The 17,170-nt window shown below is 37.8% G+C and overlaps 2 protein-coding genes across 2 annotated transcripts in view; both read right to left on the bottom strand.

Moving 5' to 3' along the window:
- The window catches only part of LOC121645454 (alpha-2-macroglobulin-like protein 1), a 36,670-nt gene extending 28,654 nt beyond the window's left edge, over positions 1-8,016 (bottom strand). The window contains exons 1-6 of the mRNA XM_041993915.1: positions 7,957-8,016; positions 5,624-5,741; positions 5,414-5,523; positions 2,730-2,885; positions 2,381-2,614; positions 60-123 (exon numbers count right to left, since the gene is read on the bottom strand). Of these exons, the coding sequence (XP_041849849.1) occupies positions 60-123; positions 2,381-2,614; positions 2,730-2,885; positions 5,414-5,523; positions 5,624-5,741; positions 7,957-8,004 (730 nt within the window). The 5' untranslated portion in view covers positions 8,005-8,016. The remainder of the gene's footprint in view (positions 1-59; positions 124-2,380; positions 2,615-2,729; positions 2,886-5,413; positions 5,524-5,623; positions 5,742-7,956) is intronic.
- Positions 8,017-8,022: 6 nt separating this feature from the next.
- Positions 8,023-13,400, bottom strand: LOC121646075 (ovostatin; the record flags this gene model as incomplete). The annotated part of the gene is made up of 8 exons (XM_041994958.1): positions 13,137-13,400; positions 12,840-13,020; positions 12,545-12,701; positions 12,302-12,354; positions 11,796-11,816; positions 8,368-8,533; positions 8,201-8,285; positions 8,023-8,086 (listed from the first exon to the last, which is right to left on the bottom strand). Coding segments are annotated over exons 1-8 (807 nt in total), but the record flags the coding sequence as incomplete, so codon positions are not given.
- Between the last annotated feature and the right edge of the window lie 3,770 nt (positions 13,401-17,170).

Raw genomic sequence — 17,170 nt, 5'->3', positions numbered from 1 at the left:
TTTCCTTGATCATTTAAATTTCAGAAAGAAGAATACCACACAAGTTGCTTTGTACACACTTTGATTATCTTGAACTTGGAACTGTTTTTGTCCTTGCATGATGATGGCTCCTCTGGATAAGACCTGTGGAGGTTGATGTAAGAAAGTAAAACACAAAAATTAGTCAAAAGGACACTTTAACTTAATTCCTCAATGTTTTTTCCACAATTCTAGTGAATTATATTTGGAAGTTTATGGAAATGTTCCTCTAGAAAAAAAAAATCTGGATCCACCACATCCATGTTTTAAACACACAGTGGCGTAAACATTAGCTTGAAACATTTGTTTTAAAACAATTTTAAATCCATCAGACGATTGTATTTCACTGAATGTGTTCAGCAAAAAATTAGACAATTACTGAACGCTGTGAGTTGTTTAACCTGCCGACTTTGCCTTGAACTGCCCTGGGTAACGTTAAACTGGGATCAGAGTGATTTGTTTGCTACTTTCAGATAAACTGGCAGACCCATTATAAATAATGTGGTTTTACTGGGTCTGATTATTAGAAAAATAGGTTACAGTTGTTGTTCTTTTAGTAATGTTGGAAATATGTGTTGAACCTGTAAGTGTTGAATCTAAATAATCCAAATATTGTTAAAGGTTTATTTTTTATTTCAGTTTATTATGCAGTTTACAGGTTTAATGTTAAAATGTTCTGTATTTATTTTATATTAGCTTATTTGAACGTTTTTTTGTGATTATGAGGATTTTTCGTGATGTCTTTCCCTACAAACTTCACTATTAGAACAGAAAAGTTTTCTCATGACTCTGCAGGTCAGATGTATTTTGGTTCATATTTAAAACTGTTTAAAGAATTTTATATGTTAGGAGCAGATCTACTAATCTAAATAAGTTTCCTTGTTCATCTACAGGTTTTCCAAATTCAGTAAAACAAAGACATTGTCCAGAGGAGATCCATTTGATTTGAATCGGGTGTGTTGCAGTAGGTAAACATTTAATACCTGCAGGACACCGGCCTTTAAGGAGCAGAGTTAGCTGTCCCTGATCTACACAATATTATTTACTGTTATTTGCAACTTTTATAAGTATACAGTTTTCATCTTTTTCTTTTTAATGGTTTTATTTCGGTTGTTTTAATTGTTGTGTCCCTTCATGTAGAGCCCTGTGTGCAAATTTTTTTTTAATGCCGCTCCCACCCACTAAAATTCTGACCATTCCTGCTCGGTTCTGTAAAATTTGTGTCCTGACCGTCCCAGTCCCTCCAATCAAATACTTATTCCTTGCCCTACATGCATATATGGGAAGAAAATTTAAAATATATTTAAAATAAATCTCTGAGTTTTTTAATTACTATGTTCATGTAGACTGAGGTCAGAAACTATAAGATGTCTAAATATCAGCAGTTAATATTAAAAAATCTATTAAACAAATGTGCCACTGTCACTTTAAATTTGAATCGGAGCTTGAGAGAATATATCTACTTTTTATTCTTTTCTTTAGTTTCATATTCTCCAGCTTTAATGTTGTTTCCAACCTAAGGTTGCACTCTCCATTGTGTAGCAAATTCGGGAGTAGCTGCCCACTCCCACCCAATACAACCCTAAACTTTCCAACTCCTGCAAGCTTTGCATTGGCTCCCGTGGGATCCCAGTCCCAATGCAGGGCTCTGCTTGTTGTGTTTTACTCTATAAAAGCCTTTGGATTGGAAGTGTTAAACAAATTAAATATAATAAGTAAAGAAAATATAACTGTTTTCTGAATTAGTGAGAGGAGGTGACAACAAATGTTGAACATACAGCCAACGTTACTTGGCAAACCAGTGTGTGTGAAATATGGGTGGACATGGCACGAGGGCAGTGACGTTTGAGGGTTTGGTGAGTAACTCTGAGTTACTTTTCAAAACATATCTACACTTCAGTCTGTTCATTCCAAGAGCAAAGAAACTGCTGCACTTGTATTAATTGGTTCATCTTTGGTCTTTCCGTGTGTTTAAGCTGCAGTATGAATCAAGCTTAAAGCCTTTATTTCCTCTCTAAGACTTTAGGTTTTGACAAAGGCCTTTATGTTCTTGTTTTACAAATTAAATCCTGTTTTTAAAGTTAATATCTTCAATAATATTCTTTAAAATCTGTAAATAGAGTGACATTGGATATTGCTTAAATCTGTTTTAATCCCTGTATTTCACACACTGATCCTAATCAAAGTTAACAATGATCCTGCTGGACATTGCATTTAGAGAATTATGTTGACTGGCCACCCCACACCATCTGACATTGCAGTACTCATTACAACTAAAAGTGACTTTAGACTTGGACTTGCAAATAATGATTGGTTCTTCTTCTGATATTACTCTACTACAAAAACAGAAAAACTTCCTCACCAGGTACATCACATGAACAGTGCCCTGTTCTTCTTTCACTTCAGTGTATCTGATGGAGATGTCCTCTTCTTTGCCACAAGGAAGTCGTTCATAATTAGTCTTCACCTCCAGAGAACTGACTGTTTTCTTATTGGGGGAAGGGTGGAGGAGGAGGGATTCTGACAGTGTAGGCCAGTTACCCTTATGTAAAGTATTTCTGTATCCAGGGTGTTCCAGCATTGGTGTGTTGTCCACCTGGTTTAAGGAAATATAAACAATAGAATGAGCTCATAGCGGTCGATGTAGGAGGAAGCTGTGACATGACTTTAATATGTTCACTCAAACTCTGTAGTTATATTTTTTTACTTACATGGAGTTCCATATGCCCCCTGAATTCATTTGTACTTAATGAAAATGTGGCCACTCCATTGCTGTCAGTAGTGAGATTCTGCAGCCGCATTCCCCTCCCAAACAAGTACAACGGCATGTCAGGAATGGGCGTATCATTGTGGTAAACAGCTTTAACCTGTTAAAAGTAGGATGATGTATTAGACAGCAGATGATATCAGATGCCCTGTGCAGTACACTTCATGGGGCTTTAAAACTGCAAACCAAGAGAGAGTGATGGCAAGAGCTCTTCTGTTGTTTATTCAGGCAGTAAATAGCACTAACCCTACACAAGATCAAGTATCAGCTGGGACCATGCAACAGAACGTCTGCAGAAAGAGGGCAGTAGACTATTATTCAATAATGAAAAACAGAAGCTTGACATGAAAACGATAAATAAATCAGTACTTGAACATCAAATGTCATCAAAAAATAAACAATAAAATGGCGGAATTTTTATACCAAACTGGTCTCTCCTATATTTTTATTTACTCCACATGGCCATGTCCTTGTGTTTTGTTTAGGTTTTGTTTTGTTTTGTTTGTTTGTGTGTTTTTTGTTTATAAACAAAAATGCAGCTTTTACAGTGACAGTTCAACAATATAGTATCGACATTTTTGTATAATTACTCTTTCTCACCTTTACACCCAGGTATCTAATGTTACCTGACTGTAAGGTGATGTTGGGTAGATTCTGAAAGCTACAGTTGATGGGTAGAACTATACTCTTAGACCAGTTAATGGAGCAATCTGAGAGTGATGAGAATTGGTGAGACTGTTTCAGATAGAGAGGTTTGTGAGTTCTGGAGGAATAGTAAAACGTCATCAGCATAAAGGCTTATTTTATGAATTACATTTTTTGGACTGAATGCCTTTAATAGCTTGATTTTGTCTAATTGCGGTTCAATAAATATAGCAAAAAGTGAGGGGGATAGTGGACAACCTTGTCTGGTGCCCCTTTGTAAATTAAAACTTGGAGAGGTTTGGTCATTTGTTCTGACACTCACATTAGGAGAACTGTATAAGATTTTAATCCAGTTAATGAAAGATGGTCCAAAGCCAAATTTGTTTAAAGTAGCTAGTAAATATTTACAGTTAACACGATCAAAAGCTTTCTCTGCATCTAAAGAAACTATTATTATTTCCAGGTTATTGATGGTAGAATAATCTATTATATTAATTAGTCTCCGCATGTTAACAGAGGAATATCTGCCCTTTATAAAGCCTGTTTGATCAGGGTGTATAATGAGGGGAGTTATTTCTCTAACCTTCCAGCTAATGCTTTGCAAATTATTTTAAGGTCAGCATTTGTCAGTGATATGGGTCTGTAGCTAGATGGTATTGTGGGGTCTTTACCTGGTTTTAATAGTACAGTAATGGTGTCAGAGTTTGTGTTTGGGGGTAAATAAGCATTTTCCTTTATTTGTGTCACCATTTTGAAAAATGTAGGGGCCAGTGTTGACCAGAATTCTTTATAGAACTCTGCTGGGAAGCCATCCGGACCTGGGGCTTTTTTACAGGGCATATGTTTAAGGGCTTCATGTAGCTCCTCCGCTGTGAGGGGGGAATCTAAGGCCGTGACTTGTTCCTGCTGTAAACCTGGAAGATCTATATTGTTATGAAAATTATGAATATCGTTGTCTGATGGATCTAAGTGTGATGTATACAGAGTTTTATAGAAATTTCTAAAGATGTTGTTTATTGCAGCTGGCTCATGCGTAATATTATTACCTACTGAATCTTTAACAGCTGATACGGTAGATTTTTCTTTATTTATTTTCAACTGATTAGCTAAAAATCTTCCGGATTTATTACTATGTTCAAATGTTTCAAAGCGTAATCTTTGCACCAGAAATTCTGTCCTCTTGTTGATTATTTCATTTAATTCAAGTCTAGCCTTCCTTATTTGGGTCATCGTTGGTTCATCTGGTGAAGCACTGTGGGCGTCCTCTAATGATTTAATTCTTAGTTTTAATTCTAATATTTTTGAGTTGTCTTTCTTTTTTTAGTGTGATGCAAAAGAAATCATTTTGTCTTGCATTACCGCTTTCCCTGCTTCCCACAGAACACATGCTGAGACTCCTGGTTTGTCATTGTTTTCTAAGTATATAGCCCATTCTTTTGTAAAGTAGCTGATAAAGTCGGGATCTTTAAGCAAGCTGTATTAAATCTCCAGCTTTTAGTCGGTGGTGTGATTCTTGTGTTCCTCAAAGTGAAGGAAACTGGTGTATGGGCACTGATAGTGATGAGGTGAATCAGTGTCTCTGAAATCTCACTCACCAAAGAGGTGCTAACCGGAAAATAATCTAGCCTAGAATATGAATGGTGCACTGAGAAAAAGAAGGTGTACTCTCTGATATTAGGGTGTTAGACCGCCATATATTGCAAAGTCCAAAATCTTCCATATATTGTTTAACAGTGTTTGTGGATTGCCAGTTTTGATGGGTTTTAGATGATGCAGTAAAACTTCGTCTTTCTGGAGACATGGTCTGTGCTTGTCACAATTTTGCGACTTTGCTGCTTAAAGGGTTAACATACTTGCTGATTGACTCAATTCCAAGCTTGTTTTCTGAATCTAAAAGAGGTTATACAATACAAAAAAACCCAAAAGACTGACTATTAACATTTACCAACACTCCCGGTACTCCTGACAGATGATAAAACTTACTTTTCCTTCTAGGTCTGATCCTTGGGCATAAAACAAGGGAGTGTCAACAAAAGACAGACTTCCAATTTTATACGTGAGTCTTATGTTCGTCTTCTGTATGCTTGAAATACCTGAAAATGAGAAGGATCAATGTTATAACAGTCTGCATATTAAAATATTATTTGACAAACTAATCGTTTAAATAGCAAAATATTAAACAAATAAGCATGCCTGTCCCATCCTCATACGCTGTAGCACTGACTTCCAGCTTATCCGTTATAATCTTTTGGTCTGTTCTGGTGAAAGTTGACATCTTGAATTCAAAAGTGGCACAGCCTGCTTTGTTAGCCTAAAATAAGTATAATAATATGAAATATAGTTATACACCAGTGTAATTATTCATTTTTAATCCCTTTAGCACAATGACACATGCCATCCCACCTAATACCAGAATGACAGAAACACCACACATCACATCACAACAATTTAATTAGCTTATTTAAACCTGTCAGACATCATCTACAGCAGTGGTTTCCAACATAGAGTCCCTCATAAATGGCACAGGGGGTCCTCAAGGCTTTGACTGTTCAAAGCCAGTGTGATTTCAAATTAAGGTCATGTCCACACAGAGATGAGTTGAGGTGTATTCGCTTAATTGCATTTATTTTAACATTTGGGTGTTTCATTCAAATAGAACCAGTGTTTTGGGAGCCTGAAAAGACTTTTTGCCATTTAATTAATGAGACATGTCTGTGAAACGTCACAGTGCAGATGATTTGTTCTTATTTTGAAAAAGAAGGAAAAACGCAAGTCTGTATGTTAGTAATAAACGCATAATATCAAGCATGGTGAATGGGGGGGTCCCCTGCTTTTTGGTAGTTGCATGAAGGAGGTCCTCAGGGAAAATAAGTTGGGAACCACTGATCTACAGCACACACTCAATTAGCCATGAAATAAGAACAGTCAAAGGGATGAAACAAAGGCACTGAGACTTCAGCTTAAATGTAAAATTCATTCATTCATTTGTATCTCAATAATGGGCCCTTAGGCCCAGTGTGGAGATGCCTTTTTTTCATCCTCTCCAGCTACATCTTACTCCCCTAATGTTACCTTTCACCTATATCTAAGACAAGGAGCGCTGTAGAAACGGCTGCTCCGTCAGTCTGCCTGTTCCTGTTGTGTTATATGTTGTTTTGTCTAGTATTGGATGGGTTGTACTGAAAACATGAATTTCCCTGCAAGGGATTAATAAAGTATTTCTGATTCTGATTCTGATTCATGTATTAATCTTATAAAACACCAACAGAAAAATTAACTAGTGAATGGGGAATGTGTTGTCAGCATTGTCATCTTTTGTTTTCTCTTCATCATCACAAGGCTGCTTCTCTGCTCACAAATACGTGTTGTTTCCTGCCAGCGCAGAAATATCTCACCATGTGTGTTTTTATTTGCGGATTCTATTTCACTAATTATATGTTGATAATTTTCCAGTTTCCTTTGTGTTACCGTTCCATTATCACTCCATGCAGAATGTGCTCTGTCACTGAGCCTTATGTTTCTGTTTGTTCTGTTACCTTCACTCAGTTTCAAATCCAATCCAACCTATTATTGTGATAAGGATACTTTTCCAGCTCCTCCATGCTTCTCACCATCAGTACCTTGGCCTCAACTCGTTCATTAAGTTCGATAAAAATCTTGCAGTTTCTTGTTCATGTGCTCTGGATTTTTGTCATTCTCCTCAGGTAAGGTGCTTTTTTTACGATATCCACTTGGTCTTTGTCAGATGTTCATTAATGTCAACATCTGTGCCTTTGAGCATCCTGCCCTGTTTTAGGAGTGTATCCTGCTTCCTGTTAACAAAGCTCAGTATAACAGCTGGCTTGTCATTGTTGTTTCTTCAGGGTAGCAGGTGGCAAATTTCAACCCGGTTGTAATCCAGAGCAATCCCTTTTGACTGCAGAAGTGTTGCCACTTGTTGCTCGGTTGAACTTGTGTCCAGCTCACCATTGGATTCCCCAACATTGCCTGCTGTCACCGCCCTGGCATAGGACTGTGCTTTAATTGATAGTCCCCTGATCACAATATCATTCATTCGGGTGTTCATAATAAGCAATTTACAAGTGATTAGTTAATGATGAACTGATCATTTACAAAACTTTACAAAGCATTAATAAATGATTAATAAAAAATTGTAATAGTTCATGTTTTGTAGATTCACTCATAAATCATTTACAAATGATTAGATAATGATATAAACTAATCATTAACAAAACATGACAATATGATTATAAATGATTCTTAAGAAAAATACTAACAATTTAATAATTTATTTGTATCTGTAATTGTAAGTGTTGTAGGTTTGTAGTTGTAAGCTGATCTGTTACAAAGCACAAAATGCAACTATGTGAACTGGTTCTATGTCTCACAGAAGATCACGACACTGTAAATTGTAGTTAGTAAACAAGTTGTAGTTAGTGTAGCATGTTCACAATCAGAAAGAACATATTAGTTTATCAAATGTGAGTTTTTGTAGAAAGATGAGACCATAACCATGGCAACTCTACCTTATTTGTCTTTGTGTCACATAGGCCACTTAACTCGACTACTTCCATTTCTGGAGGGCTATTCAAGATACCAGGAGGCCGGCACACCTTAACTATAACTGTACTTGGCACAGGTTGTCCATATGTGTACCTAATCAAATGTGAGAATAAAAAAAAAAAAAAAGAAAAAAGAAAAAATCAATCAATCATTCACTTAAAGAAAATCCATTTCAAATTGCGTGGAAAAAAATGAGTTTTTACTTACTTTGCACATACTTTCACATCAAATTCTTCCTCCCTGATACTTAATTTTTCTTTTACAGTTAATGTTACATCAAATTTGGGTAAAACTGGTGAAAAAACAAACAAGTTATCATTTATATCTGGTAACAAGTGGACTGGATATTCATTCAAAAAGCAGCTCTAACTTACCATACTTTTCCACCTTGAAGTCATGATATAATTCATCTTCACCCACTGACACAATGATCCTGTAAATTCCTTGTCGTGCTTCGGAGCTCAAATCATAAGAAAGCTGCAGTATTTTACTGTTGGATGATTCATTCAGCCATAGTCCAATTCTGTTTTTGTAAGGATCCTGTCCAGTGAGACAAATCAGATATAGATGCATTAATAACGCAAACTGGGAGATAGTAAAATCCAGTTTCAGAGTTGTTTCGAAAACTCTCCAACTTGTGGTGCAAAACTGGGCCAAGCTTACACTTTTTGACTTTTTAGTGGGACCAACATCCCAGTCAGCTAAGGAAACCAAAGCATTTTTTACCGTATGTTCTGCTGAGTGACTTCAGTTCATTAATCAAATAATTGTAGCCCATAAATTTTGACTGTATTACACTGTAATGGTAATATTCTGGCAGCTGGGGCACCAGAAAAATACAATGAAATATAAGAAAAAAACTAAATCATAAAATTAGATTCAAGTACAGTTCAAGGTATATTTCTGCCTTTTAATCTTTAATAAAAGACTTTAGCATTTATAATAACAACTAAGTTACCTAAAATACAAAAAACTGCATAAGTACAAAACATTAGTGTAAATTACTTTTATAACCGACCGGCACCTACTGGCACTGGCCTATTACCTATAAGGGTTAAGTATGCTCATTAATAAATTATACTGGGTTTTATTGAGCGTGTTTGTGATCTACTGGGAGAATAACAGCCCTCCTCCAAGCTCCAATGATGTAAAATCCAGCATCGATCAATCTCTGCATAACACCCTTTACAGAATACTTCTACTTGATCTGATTCAGAATAACAGGAATCTAAAAATACAACAGCGTAGTCAAAATGACCACCTGTAGACAAAATAAGTAGAAATGGTTATATTAACTTTGTTTATTCTAAACCACAAGACTTACTGTGTATTCCCATAGTTTCGGGTAAAGTCAGGGACCAGTCAGCCTTTATGATTTTACTTGACAAAATTACTGAATAGTCCTATGCAAATTTTACAACCATCAAAATGACCATCTTGGTTATTCTTGTGTTAAATGCATCTAATGTTTATAAAATAAAGATTTAGCTCAAAGATAGAGGCTACAATTCCTTGGTGTAGCCAGCCCAGAGTCCCGGCCTGGGGCCCTTTGCTGCAGGTCATTCCCCGCGCTCTCAGACTTAACTTTCCTACAAAGCTACTATTAAAAAACATGAAAGGCCAGTGGAGCCATTCAGGCCATTAAAACAAACAAACAAAAAAAAAGAAAAAAAAAAACAAAAAAACAAAAACAACAAAAAAACAGGTGACTTAGTGAGGTGATTAAATGAATAAATGTGGCCAATAAATGAGCCCAAAATTCTAGTCAGTGTTAATTTAATTGCATTCTTTTTTTTGTTTGTTTGTTTGTTTGTCTGTTTTAAATTTTTTTACTTAGGTCTGGGCACATGAACTCATTATTAATGTGTGTTATTGCATTTTTTTTTCTTTGTTTTAAATCATCTCCATTAATGTGAAAATCTGTTGCTCACTATCTGATCCCAAGATCCCAACTAATGATGGCACATATGAGCTTCCCTCCAGATGCACCACCACAACATACTACACAAGCTGTTTGAAAAGGAGTGGTCAACCAAAGCGACCGATTTTACAATGTGCACCTGCTCTCACTGGAGACTACTGGACATCACTGGGTAACCATAATTATCTCAGAGTTACAATGCACTATATAAATAAACAGTGGGTGCTGCATTCACATGCTCTAACAGCAATGAAAACAGATGGGAGAAATTTTGCTGAAATGTGTGCGGAACATTTTATTAATGTTGCACCGCAGCAAACATTTTAGATAACGTCAGTACACTGACAGTGCATCTACCTTTTGAACACGTTCCCTGTGTCGCACACAGTTTCCAGCATTCTGTCACAGTATCTCTGCAGAACAGTGTGTTTGACAATGTTCTGGCCAAATGCAGAAAACTTGTGGGTCACTTTAAACATAGTTCAGCAAATGCTGCAGAATTAGGATTAAAACAAACTGAACATGGACAAAAGAAGGCGTTATAAACAAGACATTCGACACTCGATGTGATAAAAAAAAGCATCTGCAGGAATGAACAGCCACTGAGGGATGTTCACACCACTCACAACACCAATATTAACCATGCCAACAACAGCTGAAAAGGAGAAATTGTGGAGGTTGGAGTCCTAGGTATATTTCATTCACATCTTATATTTCTCGCTGTCCTGGCTGCATGTGTGCGAGAGAGAAATAGTGTCTGTGTATGTAAACAGCATGAACATGTAAAGGGATTGTTTTGTGTGTGTATAATTAAGTGACTGCGATACATTTTGACTGGCAAGCGTTTGATGTTTTACTCAAACATCAAACCCTTAACACATAACTTACTCAGGAACAGAGGGTTGTCACTCTGAAAGTGACATTAGAGCCTCTGAAGAAAGAGTTACTCCTGTTGGCTGCTTCATCAGAGTCTAATTCTGAACAGGAGGAAGATGTAGTTGAGAACAGTTTGTGTCAGAAGAGAACAGAAGCTTGTCTGTTAGAGAGGTGGACTTGGTGGACCCAGGGTTCGAATTATGGGGGAGCTAAGGGGAGCTTGGCTCCCCTGAAAGGAACAGGAGCTCCCTTAATTATTCAGCTGATACTTTGAGGGGGAGCCCTAAGACTAGTTCACTTTCAGGTTACATTTAATTTTTCAAAATTGTTCCTGATGTGTCTTGAAAAGAATAGCAATAATTTGTCAGATTTGTGTTTTATTTATTTTATTTATTAATTAAATCCTCCAAATGTGAGCCGTCCTGTTTCCTTCAGTGCCGTGGACAGCAGCGTTGTTTGTTTGTAGCGTGCTGTGAGCGTCCATACAAAAAAACATTTTATATACTTTCTCTTGTAGTTGTTAAAAAAACTTTCTGTCCCTGTTTCTGATGAAACAAGCTGCATACAGTAGCAGCACAGGGTTTTTTTTTTTTTTTTGTAGTACCCATAATTTTGACCGCGGTAACGTATATGCACGTGCACATGATGTGCAAAGTCGCGGTGTACGTTGTTTTACTGATGATTTTTTATTCATCCTCTAACTGACTGTCACAGGAGGTCAGAAAAGTTTGTCTTTGGTTTGTTTTGTTCTCTTTAATAACTGAGTTCTTTTGTTTGTTTTTATTTGAACAAATTGTATGTTTAAAATTGTTTGATGATAAAATCTATTGTGTGCATTGTGTATTCATCGTGCCAGCACTCTAATCCATATATGCTCGTCAATAAATCAACAAGTCAACAAATCAAACATTTTGAAGTGTTTGTGTTATTTCAGAGAAAACTCTAATATTGTGCACAGAAGGCAAACATGGACAGAAATGTGTTTAAACTAGTTTATATTCTTACCTCAAGTGTGATGACGTCATACTGTGAAAGAGAAATAGGGAGAAAAAGATTTATTACAGAGAGCATTGCTTTACTTTGCCATTTTGTCTTTGCTTGAAAAAATGGCAAAAAAGTAGTTTTTGCTTTGGCTGAAGTTCACTGCTTCTTTTTCATTTTCAAGATGTTATGAAATAAAAAAGTTAATATAAAAAAAAGAAAAAAAACTTTTCAATAGACAGAGTAGAGAGGTCCTGACTGTACTATTGATCCTTTAGTGGAAGCAGATTGATTATGGACATAATGCAACATCAGTAAATAGTGTGGCTGAATTTTCTGGTGGCCACAAGTTATTGGATAACTGATAACAGATATCAGGGCTACAACCTTTTTTCAATTTTTTTCACCCAGTGTTTTCTCCATGTTTTGCTTTCCACACTATTTGTGTGCACAACAAAAGTTTGCTGAAACATTGCTGATATTCTGACTGCAGATTAAAAGAAGTTAACTAATGATTTACGGATACTCACCAGCTGACTAACGGGTCTAAACTTGAAGTCCAGTGTGACAACTCTGAAATGCACTGAGATATTCACAGAAATCAGATGAAGGCTTTACATTTTATTTACAGTTGAATTAAATGGAAATTAATAAGTAAAACCTTTTGTCCTCAGAAAATACTCCCAAACCATTTTTAACTGTTTGTAAAATAGAAAAACCTCTAGAAATGTTTTAGTCACCATCAGCTCCACAGACAATCAGCTCATAGTTACCTGTTTGTCCAGGGATGTAGATCGGTTTATCTGTTTGGACAAACATTCCTGGCTTGTAAACTTTGATCATGATTTTCCTGACTTCTTTTGAGTGAAATGTGTCCCCTCTTACAAAGACCTCGAGGGTCCGCACCTCTTCGGTTTTCACCAAAGGAACCTTTGACAGAAATTTTTTTTTTAACTGTCAAGATCATGAATTCATGCAGTGAACGTTTTCTTTAAATAAACATTTAAAAAAGAGAAAAAAGAGATTTAAAAGTGAGCAAATTTTTCAGAGACACTCTTGGGATCTGACCTGAAACAGAATGCACTCGTGAAACTCTTCACTGGATGTCTTTTCCAACAGGATTGTGTTGTTCTCTTGATTTTTCAAAGAGACAGTCATGACCAGAGTCTCGCTGGGCTGCAGGAGACTCGCACAGAACCTGGTCTCAGCTCCAGCTTCAAGAACTGCAGGAATGGCCACCATATAATGTCTACACACAGACAGGCACACACATTCAGGAGTAACTGACATGAAGTAATCCATAACCTCATTCATATAAACAATAAAAAAAATGTTAAATTTGACAAATTTCTTTGATTAACTTACGGTTCAGCTGATGCTAGATTCACACACATCCAACACAAAAAGACACACAGTGTCCATGACTGTGTTCCAAGGAGACCCATGACTGACTACGATGATAATCAAAGTCAGCGTCTGTTAAATATCTGCTGATAAGAGAAATCCACGCCCAGTCACAGTCCAGTCATACTACACCGTATGACACTTCAGCACTTCAGAAAGGTAAAATGAGTATGAGGATGCAGCTGGGTTTCTGTTTCCAGGGGGCGGGGACCAGGCGGGGACCGGGGGTGTTATTAGAGCCCTGAGAAGGTGAGGATGAACCCTGAACTGCTTTATCTGTTAAACTTTCAGAACATGATTTAAATGGTTAATTCCTGAATAACATCAAATTGTAAATTGTAACATTAAAGTTGGATGTGTTGAGATGCTGTTCTGCTGACCTTGGTTGGAACCAGTTCTTATTTGACTTCCTGTTCCCTTTCTATCATCTCCAACTAGTCTGCCCATTCTCCTCTGACCTCTGACACCAATGAGATATTTTGGTCCAGACAACTGCTGCTCACTGGATATTTTCTCTTCTTCAAACCATTTTCTGGAAACCCTAGAGATGGTTGTGTGTGAAATTCCTAGTAGATCAGCAGTTTCTGAATTACTCAGACCAACAACCATGCATGCCACATTCAGTCACTTAAATCCCCTTTCTTCATCATTTTGATGCTCAGTTTGAACCTCATTTAGTCAAGTGTTGAGCTGCTGCCATGTGATTGACTGATTAGATGTTAACAAGCAGTTAAACAAGTGGATCCCAGCCAACACGCATATGTGGGGCCCCGATGGGTAGCAACAGGTCTAATAATTATGTCCTCAGTTTCCATGGAGGCCCTTAACGCGTGTGCCCAGATGGGTTATTGATGAGCCCTGGATTGGCCCCAAACCGGGCACAGATGGCCGCTACAGGTCTTATATTTGGGGTCCTGCTGGGATACCCAACTGAAGCCCAGTGAAGTTTGTCCTCAGTATCCATGATGGCTCCAAGGGCAATTGCCTTAATGGGTTCATGATGGGTTTAGCTTTATCCTAACCTTGTCTTTCCAGGACTGACATTTTCATGCAGTTTTGGGTTAACATAGGTTTAGACCCACAAATCCACATCTTGTGCATTTGCAGTTTATCAAAGCTAAACATCCTCCTAACAACTTACATGACGCTAACCAGAAGTCTAATATAAATTCACTGTACAGAGTACAGAAAGTACATCGGAAGTACATTTTAGGTTTTTCTGCTTTATATCGTACAATTCAGTGGCTAACTTGTAAAAACTTCCTGCAGCTTTACAAAATATCTCATAAGATCCATAGCTGGAACTGCTCATATTCATGGATGCATAAAACCTTCTAGGTCTGCCCACAGTGACAGTTTCATCATAGGTACACCTCCTGAATCTTTGCTTTGGTTTTGTTTTGTCTTGTTTAAACCTGACAATCAATCCAAAACCAAAGTTATTCATAAATTTTAGCCCTGCTTAGCATCAAACAGATACCCTGAGGTGTCATAAACTTTATACCTTCTAATAAAGCATAATGCTCTGAAAATTGCCATGAAGGCATCCATGAATTCTCAGTTTTAAAGTGTGTTCATATTTTTATGAACACACTTTGTGTGATGGTGTGATGTACAGTGAATACATTAATTTTATATTAGGGCTAGCACATAAACATGTTATCACGTTAACTCGTTAATTGATTAATGCTGTTAATTTTTTTAATGTGCGCTAATTTTTTTTTTTTTTTTTTGAATTTCTTGCTCACTGGCCACTTGCAGATGCTTGCAGTCCTTGTCTCTTCCTCCATGTACTGCTTCAGCGGTACAACAGGAGAAAGCAGGTTTTTTAAAATGAAGAAATGTTTTCTGTCTGGCACTTCAAATAATAATAATAATAATAAAATTTCTTTAAAAAAAAAGAAGAAAACAAACCAATATTTTCTTTGTCTGTCAAAACCCATGCAAACTGGGGAAAAAAGTGATTTTTGGATGAGAAACTGCTCCCCAAGGACAATGAGAAACAGTTTTTTTTTGTTGTGGTTGTTTTTTTTTAGCTGAGTGTGGTTTTATCATGGTGGATTTATGAATGTTTTACAAACGTGAAGCACAAATTGGGCCTTCTTTATAGCGAGATGAAACTTCCAGCTGTGGAATCTAGGATCTGAGCTTTCAGTGGAGGAGTCGTTTGTCCGTGTTCATGCGTCGGGTGGACACGGGTGTAGAATGATCAAAGGTCGGCTTTTCTCTGTTTAGCACAGCTTTATTCTCAGCTCTTTTCTTATACAGCCACAGACAGGACATGCAGCAACCATGAACTTTTCTATACACCTGCAAAACGTCGGCTCACTGCCGTAAAACGTTGCTGTTGTAAGCTGCTGTAACTACTAACATTATCTCAGTATATCTGAAACATATATGACATCTCCCTCCCTTTTGTTTAGTTTACACCAATAATGCAAAACAAAACCAAACAGTATGCAATTAACCAAAGAATGGGAAGGAGTACAGACCAGAAAAATATTTCCAGTGGACCCGTTAACCAAACACAATAAAAGTATACTTTCCTTAATCAAGTGTTAACAAACAATGCACTCCTTTATCACTTTCAAATATAACAAAACATAGCATATTAGCGTCACACTGTCATTATAAGGCAGCATAAACAGACAAAACCATATTCAAGAGGACGTCCATTTATAAGTCTAGTCTGTTGACAGGCTTGCACACCCGTCCAGCTCTGGTTCTCCTGGTGGTAAGGCGGGGGTGTGTGCACGACCTGTGACTGCACCTGAATCTGGAGAGATAGTTTCTTCAGTGACAACCGTTTCGGGCAGAGGGTTTGGTCTGTCCGTTGGCGTCTGTGTGGGGTAGTGAAGAGGTATCCAGCTGGAGGTGTCGTCTGTTCCTCCACAGCACTGTCCCTCCACAGCACTGTCCCTCCACAGCACTGTCCCTGTTGGTGTGTTGATCAGGTAAGATCTTGGAGTAGAACACCCCTTGGAGACGACTGCTGAAGTCAGCCAGGTTTTTTCCTGATCTAGCTTAGTGAGGACTTTGTCTCCAAGCCGTAGACGTGGAAAATGTCGGGCTCCATGGCGACAATTGTAGTAAAAAGCTTGTTTGGCCTTTTCTCCAGCATCCTTTTGTTCGACAGCCTTTCTGTTAGGCCATTTGGGTCAGAGATTCTTTTCCAGCACAGGAAGGGTTGTCCTGATTTTAACAGTTAACAGTTTTGCTGGACTGACTCCTGTAGTGGTACAGAGGGTGGATCTGTAGCACATGAGGGCTATTAATGGGTCTTCTTGTTGAAGGCTTCTCTTTGTAGTCTGCACTGCTCTCTTTGCATGACTGTTTCCTTGAGGATGGTGGGGACTGGATGTGATATGTCTGAAATCTAATTGGCTTGCCAGTTCATGGAATTCAGAGCTGGAAAATTGAGGTCCATTATCACTGACCACCTCATCCGGGATTCCAAACCTTGCAAAGGTCGCTTTGAGTCTCTGAATGACCTGTGCGCTTGTTGTGGATGGCAAGTGCAGCACCTCAAGGAACCTTGAGTAGTAATCAGAGACGACCAGGTAATTGTTTTTGTTGGGTTCGCAGAGGTCAAGGGCTACTCTTTTCCATGGGCGGTCGGGCAGAGGTGTGGAGATAAGCGGTTCCTTTTGCTGTGTCCGCTTTTGTTCTTGGCATGGGTGGCACTGCACCACCGTGTTCTTTATTTGTGCTGAGAGTCCCGGCCACCAGACTGACGATTTTGCTCTTTCTCTGCACTTGGTCAGTCCGTGATGTCCATTATGTATTTTCTCCAGGATGTCAGCTCTCAGTGGCTGTGGAATGACAACTCTGCTCTCTCTTATGAGCAAGCCATCAGCTTCAGTTAGTTCATTTTTCACTTTCATGTATGGTCTGACGTTCAGTGAAACATTATATAGTCAGGCCATCCCTTTCTTGTGAGCTGGATCACTGTCTGAAGCTCACCATCAGTTGCGGTGGCCATTTTGATGCTCTCC

Source organism: Melanotaenia boesemani, chromosome 9, assembly GCF_017639745.1.
Source record: "Melanotaenia boesemani isolate fMelBoe1 chromosome 9, fMelBoe1.pri, whole genome shotgun sequence".
NCBI lineage: Eukaryota > Metazoa > Chordata > Actinopteri > Atheriniformes > Melanotaeniidae > Melanotaenia > Melanotaenia boesemani.
Note: the sequence above shows the minus strand (reverse complement) of the source record. Positions and strands in the feature narration are given on the sequence as shown.